Source organism: Dipodomys ordii, unplaced genomic scaffold (genome assembly GCF_000151885.1).
Source record: "Dipodomys ordii isolate 6190 unplaced genomic scaffold, Dord_2.0 Scaffold108, whole genome shotgun sequence".
Taxonomy (NCBI): Eukaryota; Metazoa; Chordata; class Mammalia; order Rodentia; family Heteromyidae; genus Dipodomys; species Dipodomys ordii.
In genome coordinates, this window is record NW_012267324.1 from 142,101 (window position 1) to 152,296 (window position 10,196).

At 59.3% G+C, this 10,196-nt stretch overlaps 2 protein-coding genes across 2 annotated transcripts in view; one reads left to right on the forward strand and one right to left on the reverse strand.

The window, feature by feature from the left end:
• Syde1 (synapse defective 1, Rho GTPase, homolog 1 (C. elegans)) overlaps positions 1 to 4,029 on the forward strand; it is a 10,786-nt gene extending 6,757 nt beyond the window's left edge. The window contains exons 2-6 of the mRNA XM_013028275.1: positions 19 to 257; positions 1,094 to 1,220; positions 1,342 to 1,502; positions 2,036 to 2,261; positions 2,545 to 4,029. Coding sequence (XP_012883729.1) covers positions 19 to 257; positions 1,094 to 1,220; positions 1,342 to 1,502; positions 2,036 to 2,261; positions 2,545 to 2,951 — 1,160 coding nt within the window. The 3' untranslated portion in view covers positions 2,952 to 4,029. The remainder of the gene's footprint in view (positions 1 to 18; positions 258 to 1,093; positions 1,221 to 1,341; positions 1,503 to 2,035; positions 2,262 to 2,544) is intronic.
• An 11-nt stretch (positions 4,030 to 4,040) lies between these two features.
• Positions 4,041 to 10,196, reverse strand: part of Ilvbl (ilvB (bacterial acetolactate synthase)-like) — a 12,035-nt gene continuing 5,879 nt past the window's right edge. The window contains exons 5-14 of the mRNA XM_013028277.1: positions 9,464 to 9,603; positions 9,106 to 9,203; positions 8,869 to 9,005; positions 6,549 to 6,683; positions 5,465 to 5,579; positions 5,204 to 5,373; positions 5,020 to 5,090; positions 4,864 to 4,935; positions 4,629 to 4,734; positions 4,041 to 4,489 (exon numbers count right to left, since the gene is read on the reverse strand). Of these exons, the coding sequence (XP_012883731.1) occupies positions 4,311 to 4,489; positions 4,629 to 4,734; positions 4,864 to 4,935; positions 5,020 to 5,090; positions 5,204 to 5,373; positions 5,465 to 5,579; positions 6,549 to 6,683; positions 8,869 to 9,005; positions 9,106 to 9,203; positions 9,464 to 9,603 (1,223 nt within the window). The 3' untranslated portion in view covers positions 4,041 to 4,310. The remainder of the gene's footprint in view (positions 4,490 to 4,628; positions 4,735 to 4,863; positions 4,936 to 5,019; positions 5,091 to 5,203; positions 5,374 to 5,464; positions 5,580 to 6,548; positions 6,684 to 8,868; positions 9,006 to 9,105; positions 9,204 to 9,463; positions 9,604 to 10,196) is intronic.

Here is a 10,196-nt window from a genome sequence, read left to right on the forward strand (position 1 = left end):
GCGCGCCCCCCGGTTCAGCCCCCCGCCCCCGTCCATCCGCAGGGTGCCAGGCCCAGCAGCTGGCCATCCGCCTGGAGCCCCAGGGGCTGCTGTACGCCAAGCTGACCCTGGCCGAGCGGCGAGACGCCCCAGCGCCCGCGGAGCCCCGCGTCTTCGGGCTGCCTCTGCCCCTCCTGGTGGAGCGCGAGCAGCCCCCCGGCCGGGTGCCCCTCATCATCCAGAAGTGCGTGGAGCAGATCGAGCGCCGGGGGCTGAGGGTGAGCCCCCACCCCGGCCCGGCCCTGGGCCCCGACCACCCTCCAAGACAGAGAACCCAGGCTACAGTTCTTGGATCTGTTCTGTGTGTGTCTGTCTGTCTGGTCTGTCTGTCTGTCTGTGTCTGTGCGTGGGCGCGAGCGTCCTGGGGTTTGAACTCAGGCTCCAAGTGCTGTTCCTTAGCTTCCACTTGAGCCACAGCCTCACTTCCAGCTTTTTAATCAGAAGAGTCTCATAGACTTGACTGTCCGGCCTGGCTTTGAAGCCCGATCCTCAGATCTCAGCCTCCTGACTAGCTGGTATGACTGGCCTGAGTCCCTGCCTCTATCGATCACTGAAATGTTTAATACTACAATCCCACCTGTCCCTTGAGTTCCGTTTCCAGGGAGAAATACCACGAGCCATAGCCCACAGCTGCCAAACTGCAGCTGGGAGAAGAGGTCAAGAAGGGAAGAGTGGGGTGTGGTGGTGCATGCCTACAGTCACAACGGGGTTAGGAGGATGAAGGTTCAAAGCCAGCCTGGGCAAAGTGAGGCTCAGGACTCCATCTGAAAGAAAACAAACTTAGAACTGGGAAGGAGGCTCAGAGGTCCAGTGCTTGCCTAGCATGCATGAAACCCTGGGTTCAATTCCTCATCACCACATACACAGAAAAAGGTGGAGGTGGCGCTGTGGCTCAAGTGGTAGAGCGCTCGCCTTGAGCTGAAGAGCTGAGGGACAGCGCCCAGGCCCAGAGTTCAAGCCCCAGGACTTGCAGGGGGAGGGAGGAAAGGACCCCAAAGGACTGGGAGCAAGTGCCAGGCCATGAGTTCAAACCCCGCTCTCTCCCCACCACCAGGTAGTGGGGCTGTACCGTCTGTGCGGCTCTGCGGCTGTGAAGAAAGAGCTTCGGGATGCCTTTGAGCGAGACAGTGGGGCTGTTTGCCTCTCTGAGGACCTGTATCCGGATATCAACGTCATCACAGGTCAAACCAGCCCCCTTCTTGCCCTCCCCACTCTGCCCCCTTTCAACCCTGACCTCACAGGTGGACTGGTGTCTGCAGACACCCCTGCCCCACCCCTGACTGCAGGCGGCTGTGTCTACAGGCATCCTCAAGGATTACCTTCGGGAGCTGCCCACTCCGCTCATCACCCAGCCTCTCTATCAGGTGGTGCTGGAAGCTATGGCTCAAGGACCCCCAAGCAGGGCCCCCCCAGGTCCGGAGGGTACCCGAGGGCTCCTCAGCTGCTTGCCTGATGTGGAAAGGGTGAGTTAACCCACCTGGGCCTGAGCCTGCATCACCTGTGGGACCAACACCCCATTCCCACAGAGCGGGTTCAGTTAAATGCCTCGTCCATGATAAAAAAAACCAAGGCCCAGAGTAGTGGAGTGACTTGCCCAAGAAAGCAAATGTCAAAAACAGACGCACCCGGCTCATCCCTGTAATCCTAGCTACTCAAGATACTGAGATCTGAGCGTTACAGTTCCAAACTAGCCAGAGCAGGAAAGCCATGGGGATTCTTAGCTTTAATTAACCAGCAAAAAACTGAAAGTGGACCTATGGCTCAAGTGCTAGAGCACCAGCCTTAGGTCAAAAAGCCAAGTGAGAGTGAGAGGTCCTAAGTTCAGGCTCCAGCCCACCCCCCACCCCACCCTGCCCATTTATCATGGTCACCTTCCAGCTAGAAGACGTGGACCTCGGTCTCCCCACTCTGGGTCCAGACACCACCCGTGTCTCCCCCATAGCTGCGCTGGAGCTCGGCTCTGCCACCTCATGCCCACCTTCAACCCTCCCCGCAGGCCACGCTGACGCTACTCCTGGACCACCTGCGCCTGGTCTCCTCCTTCCACGCCCACAACCGCATGACCCCGCAGAATCTGGCCGTGTGCTTCGGACCCGTGCTGCTGCCGGCACGCCAGGCGCCGGCCCGGCCCCGCGTGCGCGGTTCCGGCCCAGGCGTTGCCAGCGCCGTCGACTTCAAGCGCCACATCGAGGTGTTGCATTACCTGCTGCAGTCTTGGCCAGGTGAGCCCGCCCACAGATCTGTGCCGCCAATCCAGGCAGGTGTGTGTTAGTCCTTCTCCCGGGCAGCCAATCAGTGTCTAGGAGTTAAAGAGGGCCACGCCCCCTCACCTGTAAACTGTTCAAGTTCGTCCTCTTGGCCTGCCAATCAGAGGCCTAATTATCTCACACCCAGCCAATGAAATCCTTACCTGGCTGAGGCCTGGCCTCTCCCGAGCCAATCAGGAGCCTGATTGCCGTTGCCGTGAAAGACATCAGCCTTAAGCGATGCCTGTGCTCCCTTCAGATCCCTGCCGGCCCCCAGAGGCTCCGGATGTCGTGCCATACTTGCGGCCCAAGCGACAGCCACCACCGCGGCACTTGCCTCTCGCGGGCCCCGAAGTGGTGACCCCCCGTGACCGCGGGGGCCCGGAGAGCCCTCCAAGCAACCGCTACGCCGGAGACTGGAGCGTGTGCGGGCGGGACTTCCTTCCTTGTGGGCGGGACTTCCTGTCGGGGCCCGACTACGACCACGTGGCGGGCAGCGACAGCGAGGATGAGGAGGACGAGGAGAACGGCGGATCGCGGGGTGCTGCCGACTTCGAGGATGAGTTCGACGCGCCCTTCAACCCGCACCTGAACCTCAAAGACTTCGACGCCCTCATCCTGGACCTGGAAAGAGAGCTTTCCAAGCAGATTAACGTGTGCCTCTGAGCCGCAGAGCGCGGGGACCCGGCTGCCAAGGGCCGGCGCCGGTGACCGAGCACGGGGACCCTGGACACTGATCACCACGGAGCCGTGCCCTCATTAGGACAGACCAGGACCCCCGTTACCCAGAGTGGGACCCCTGGTTACAGGCAGGGCCGTAACTGTCCAAGAGGACTTCAGCAGCTCAACTTCAGCCCTTGTTCTTAGGGACCAGTCTCCTGTGCTGAGAATCATTCCTAGTTTCTAGCACCCTGTGTTTGGACACCAGTTGCAAAAGCCAGGCACTGGGGCAAGTCTTAGGATCTAGCTCCAGGGATTCTCCTGCTGCCGGAAGGCTGTCCTGCCTGGCAGGCTGCCCTCTCTTGCCCCTCCCCCTTTGCAGGGGAGACACCAGTTACTGTGAGTATCACCCTGGGGTGACACATACACACACACCCCAGTCCTCGTGCTGCCAACCAAATCAGTATTAGCTTTGATCACTGTACTCTGTTTCTCCCTCTCCCTTCGGGATTGAAGAAAGGCACTGTGTGAAGGTAGTAGCCCCTATCCTGGCTCCAGCCCAATAGGGGCTGCCTTCCCCCAGCCTCTTTTCCCAGGGAAGACCCCCCGCCAAGATCTGCCACCACAACATGCGGAGATATAAGTCCAACCGACCCTTCCCTTCTCCAGGTGTCCCTTCACCCCTGAAGAAAATTGAGCACTTAACCCCTCCCCTTCAGAGGGGCCCCACCTGAACTGTCAGGCTGGGCACTTTGGTACAGAATATATTTATTGCCTCTGTGTGTGGGTGTGCGTGGGTGTGGGTGGGTGTGTGGACGTGTGTGGACATGTTCAGAACAGGTGTGGGACTTTTTCAGGGACCACAGAGTGGAGAGGAATTCACCATGTCCAGGCACTTTGTGTGTGTGTGTGTGTATGCGTGTGCATGTGGACATGTTCAGAGGAGGTGTGTGACTTTTTCAGGGATGACGGGGGAAGAATTCATCATGTCCAGGCACCCTGATGTCCCCAATAGTCCAGTGGGAATCAGGTCCCCTTCTGGTCTTCCTTCCCCTCACCTCCAGCTTTGTGAACAATAAATCAATATGCACAAGATCTGTATCTGAGTCCTTGGGCCCTCATGAGCCGGAGGAGATTTATTCAGATAAGAAGAAAGGGGACGGTCAGGTCTGTAGAGACAAGGGCCCAAAGCTCTCCAGGGCCGCCAGGTGTTTCTCTGAGTTCTGATCCCACCAGCTCCCTCCAGGGAGGGTTGTCCAGTCACTGCAGCTTCTGGACTAGGTCCAGATCCCACAGGGATAAGACTCCAAACCAGCCGAGCAGAGTCCGGGAGCAGGGAGCCAGGCACACCGGCCCTGGGAGTCCCTACATGGAAATGGAGCCATCGCGGAAGTCCGTCCTCCCAATCAGGATGTTGACCACGACTGGGTGGCCATCCCGGCACTGCCGTTGGCCCTCACGCAGCACCTCGGCGACCTGGTCCTCACTCTTCCCTGACAGCAGCAAGCCCCGGGCCCCCAGACCCATGACTGCCTTGTGATAATCTGAAAGAAGAGGCCAAAAGTCAGATGGCAGCAGAGCTCCAGCCCCCCCCTCCATGAAGTCGGCCCAGGAGAGGGACGGACATCCAGCTGGGCCTGAAACAGATCCCTCCACTCCCACAACTCCACTGAGAGCCCTCACCCGTGTAGGCTAGGCCGCAGGCTACGTTGCTGCCCAGTCTGGGCACCTGCTCTCTGGAGATCTGGGTCCAGCCTGCATCATTCCCTACCAAGGCCATCACTGGGATCTACAAGGGAAAAAAAAAGGCCAGGCTGTGGGCAGCCCGAGGGCAAGAGCCCTCCCCCACCCTTGGCACCCCCCCTCCCACACCGCGCCGCCACCACATCTTCCAGAATGGGGGCAGCAGCTCAGTCACCTTGTGTCTGACGAATGTGTCGAACTCCATGAGGCTGTAGCCAAAGGCTCCATCCCCAAACAGGCACCAGACCTGGTAAGGGGGGAGGGGGGACCGGGGCGGTTAGGGGGATTCCCGGCCCGGAGAGCTGCAAGTCTCCCACATCCAGTGCCTCACCTCCGTATCCGGCTGGGACAGCTTGGCCCCAAGTGCAAACCCTGCACCAACTCCCAGAGTCCCAAAGGCCCCTGGAGGGACAAAACACACACACACATGGGCATGGGCATCCACTCCCACGGGGATGGTCCAGCCGGGCAAGCTGCCCTCCCTCCTCCCCACCCCTGCACGGGCCATTCCTAACCAGGGTCAAGCCAGCGCAGAGGCCCACGGGGCTGCACCAGGTAGGCGGCGGTGGCCACAAAGTCCCCGCCGTCCACCACGAGCAAGGCATTGTCAGGTAGCGCTTCCTCCACGGCCTGCAACACCCGCACGGGGTTCAGGTGCTGGCCCACAGACATGGCTGCCTTCTCCCTGGGATGGATGGCAGAGGTGAGCAGGGCCGGCGGCAAGCTCTCGGTGCACACACACACACACACACACACACACACACACACACACACACCTGAAGGTCTGCTCCTTGTGCCGATCGGCTTCCCGTAGCTCCTCCAGCCAGTCCGGAGCCCATGTCTGGCCCTGAAGGCCTTCCACCAGCTTCAGCATGAAGGAGCCTATGTCGCCTAGGGAAGGGAAGGGGGCAGCTCAGCAGGAGGCCAACAGCCAAGTCCAAACAAAAGCACTCGGGAGGCCATGGAGGCCAGAGGCACCCAGAGCCTGTGAGGGCCCGGGAGGGCCAGGCCTGATGGGCCTGGGAAATGGGAGGCTCGGGGTACAGTCCAGATCCCCAAGTCCTGTCAAGTTGGTCTCTGTTACGCTGATAAAAACAGTTCCCTGGGGGAGCTGCTGACTCCCACCCTGTCATCCCAGCTACTTAGGAGGATCTGAGGGTGAAGGTTCAAAGCCAGCCCAGGCAGCAAAGTCCATGAGATGCTTATGGCCAATGAACCAGATAAGGAAAGCAGAAGTGGAAGTGTGGATCAAGTGGTAGAGCGCCACCCTTGAGCCCAGGGACAGTACCTGAGTTCAAGCTCAGGACTGGCACAAAGGAACAAAAACCACAGCACCACCGCCAGGCAGGTTCCCAAGGGAGACACAAAGCTCTCCTGGGAAACATCCAGCACTAAAGCCGGTGGATGGGGCCCGTGCCATCCAATCAGAGAAACGATCCAGGCATGGGGAGACATTCAATTCCTCATCACGATCTCTCATCCCTGTCCTGACTCCCACCCACCCCAACTTATTGGAGCTAGAACCCAGAGCCCTGCATATGGGACGCGAGTGTTCTGGGCTTGGGCACAAGGCCTGGGCGCTGTCTCTGAGCTCCTTTGTGCAAGACGGGCGCTCTACCACTTGAGCTACAGCGCCACGTCTGGCATTGTGGTGGTTCACTGGCGATCGGGGTCTGGCCATGCCCTCAGCATGAAGTCGGGAGGGGCAGCGTGGATGGGAGGCTCGGGTTGTGAGTGGCAGCAAGGGCGGGGCCATCCCCAGAAGCCCCCACCCACCCCCACCCCCCACCCTCACCACCGCCAGCCCCAAGGGTGAGCTGCCCGGATGACCGAGGGGCGGGGCGAAGGCCTGGCACACACCCTGGACAGCCTCCTGAGGTTTCCAGAAGATGTCGGAGTTGAGCAGCATGTCAGCACGGTTCCGATTCACCACGATGATCCGGCTCCTGCGGCTGAGGACGCGGCCGTAGGAGAGGCGGAAGTCACACACAGCTCCTGGGGCGAGCACGGGCGACGGTGGAGGAGGAGGGCCTCCCTTCAGATCCACGGGGGCCCACGGAGTCCCCGTTCCCACCCATCCTGGCACCTGAGCCGCCCGCGGCCGGCTCTGTGGCTCTTCGCCTCGGGAGTGGCTGGGACTCACAACGTGGAGGCCCGGGGCTCCCGCCTGTCATCCTAGCTACGAGGGAGGCTGAGGGCTGAGGACTGAGGACTGAGGTCAAAGCATCCCTGGCAGGAAAAGCCCTTGGGACTCTCATCTCCAGTGAACCACCCAAGGAAGAGACCGCCTGGAGTGAAAACACTAGGGGCGGCGCCCGGCCCTGAGTTCCAGCCCTGGGGCTGCCCGCCTCCCCCCCAAAAAAAAAAAACAAAAAAGGAGAAGGTGGCACAAACCACAGTGTGACGTTTCTGAGGCCAGACCTCTAGAGGCTTCAAGAACTGGAGATTACCTCCATGTCTCCACCTGCTAGAGCCTTGGCACCAAGGAAGGGAGGGAGGGAGAGAAGGAAGGAAGGAGGGAGGGAGGGAAGGAGAGAAGGAAGGAGGGAGGGAGGGAGGGAAGGAGAGAAGGAAGGAGGGAGGGAGGGAAGTAGGGAGGGAGGGAAGGAAAAATGAAGGAGGGAGGAAAAGAGGGAGGGAAGGAAGGAGAGGAGGGAGGGAAGGAAAGGAGGGATTTGAACTCAGGGTCTAAGTGCTTGGCTGGCACACAGTTCTACCTCTTGAGCCACAAACCCTAACCCTCCCCCCCTTTTTTTTCTTTAATATTCCAAATGGGGTCTCATCCTGTGAACAGGGCAACCGACATTCACAATCCTCCTGCCTCCAGCCTCCCATGTAACTGGAATCCCATGTATGGACCACCATGCCTGGGTTCTCTGTTGACGGGGGATCTTGGCTCTCTGTTAGCCCAGGCTGACCTTGAATGAATGATAAGCCTCTCCATTTTCACCTCCTACATAGCTGGGATTACATGCATGAGACACTATGCCTGACCATGTTGGCAGGTCTTATGTAATCATACACGTGTCCTGAGTACCAGAGTAGCGCTTCAAGTGGTTAAGTTCGCTGGACATCGGTAGCTCACGCCTGTCATCCTAGCTACTCAGGGGGCTGAGATCTGAGGATCACAGTTCAAAGCCAGCCCGGGCAGGAAAGTCCGTGAGACTCTTATCTCCAATAAACCACTCAGAAAACCAGAAGTGGCACTGTGGCTCAAGAGGTAGAGTGCTCGCCTTGAGCTGAAGACCTGAGGGACAGCACCCAGGCCTGGAGTTCAAGCCCCACACCCACCCCCCCACCCCTCCCCACAAAAGTGATTAAGTTCCTGTCTTACCAATCAAAAAAGGCCCTGAGTTCAAACTCTAGAACCACCAAAAAGAGAGGTGAAAAAGTCTAAAAACATAGTAATAATAAATGTTTTGTAAGCCACTGAGTTTGGAAAAGCTAATTAGAGTCCCACTCCATAAAATGACTTTTTTTTTTTTTGGATCAGTCCTGGGGCTTGAACTCAGGGCCTGGGCACTGTCCCTAAGCCTTTTTTTTGTTCAAGACAAGCACTCTACCAACTTTTGAGCCACAGTGCCACTTCTGGTTTTCTGGTGATTCATTGGAGATAAGTGTCTCACAGGGACTTTCCTGCCCGAGCTGGCTTTGAACCACGATCCTCAGATCTCAGCCTCCTGAGTAGCTAGGATGACAGGCTGTGAGCCACCAGCACCCGGCCATTTCGAGACACTTTGGGGGGGGATGGAACACACAGATATTTGCCTGGCCGCTGGGGCGAGGCCAGCGAGTGGGGTGGTGGCCCGCTGGCCATGTGTCTATCCCAGGGTCCTGTCCATAGAGATATGTCAGGGTTCGTGGGAGCGGGTGTGGACACAGTCAGAGCTCACAGACACAGCTCTTGGGGCATGTGGCAGCTCTCAAAGCACATCATGTCACATGTGTCACCACACACGTGTCCCCTTGGTGTGTAACCTCCATGGGCAGCTGGGTCACCCCCACAGCACGGGGTTTCACTCACATCCAGACTGGGGCTCGTTCAACCACTTAAGAGGCAGGGAGGGGAAGAGAGGGAGGGAGGGGAAGAGAGGGAGGGAGGGGAAGAGAGGGAGGGTGGGCCCCAGCGAGGAGGAGGGGCAGGGTGGCAGGGGGGAGGGAGGAGGAGACGGATGCTCACCTGCCAGGATGACCACATCGGCTTTCTTCAGGGCTGCACCACGGTTCTGCCGGATGTGAAGGCGGTGGTTCTGACCCAGCAGCCCCCGCGCCATCCCTCCCAGGAAGCAGGGGACACCTAGGGTCTCCACGGCAGCCCTATGGGGTCCAAGCAGGACAAAGATCAGCGTGTGGCCCTGGGGTACGAGAACCCAGGGACCAGGCAGGGCATGGGAGGGGGCAGAGCCGATGCTCTCACCGCAGCCGGGCAGCGGGGGTCGGGGGCAGCAGGGCCTGGCTGCCTATCACCAGCAGCGGCTTCTTGGCCCGGCTCACGATCTCCACGCAGCGCTGAACCTGGGACGAGAGGTTCGAGATGGAGCGCAACCCTCCCCGCCACACCCCTACCCCCAGGCCAAGCCTGTAACCCGAGCTGCTCTGGAGGATGCGATCTGCAAGTTCGTCAGTCTCCTATCTCCCATCAGCCACCAAAACGTGGAAAAGTGAAACTTGTGTTCAAGCGGTAGAGAGCAAGCCTTGAGGGAGTAAGGAAGGGACGGCATCCACACCGAGTTCACTCCCCAGGGAGAGGGTGGGCAGGAGCACAGGTCGCTCACCTGCTGGGGGGACGCCAGGGGGATGTGCAGGGGCAGAGGCCCCTCAGGCTGAGGCTCCCAGGCACCCGCAAACAGGTTGGCCAGGCAGTTCTCTAAGTACCTGGGCGTGAGACAGGAAGGAAGCACTTTTTTTTTTTCTTTTGTCAGTCGTGGGGCTTGAACTCTGGGACTGGGCGCTGTCCCTGAACTCTTCAGTCCAAGGTGAGCGCTCTACCACTTGAGCCATGGCGCCACTTCCGGTTTGCTGGTGGTTCATTGGAGATCAAGAGTCTCAGGGACTTCCCTGGCCCGGCTGGCTTTGGACTACTGATCCTCAGATCTCAGCCTCCTGAGTAGCTGGGATGACAGGCGCGAGCCGCTGGCACTGAGCAGGAAGGAAGCACTTGGCTAGCGTTAACAAGGGGAATCCAGGAGCTGAGGGTGGAGAGGACGGTCAGACAGACAGGCTCAGGCCCTGTCTGGGCCCCGTCCCAGCTGTGGGGCAGTAGGCAGGTGACAGTGCCCTTCTGAGCTTCTCCCGCTGTAGAATGCCCACCAAAGGCCCACCCTCAGCCCATTTAGATCTTAAGGTTCACTCTGGGCTGTGGGCGAGGCCTATGGACAAAGCACGGCTCCATCCCTAGCATGTGCAGTTTTTTAAAAGGCTCCTTGCGCCGGGCGCTGGTGGCTCACGCCTGTAATCCTAGCTACTCAGGAGGCTGAGATCTGAGGATCGCGGTTCAAAGCCAGCCCG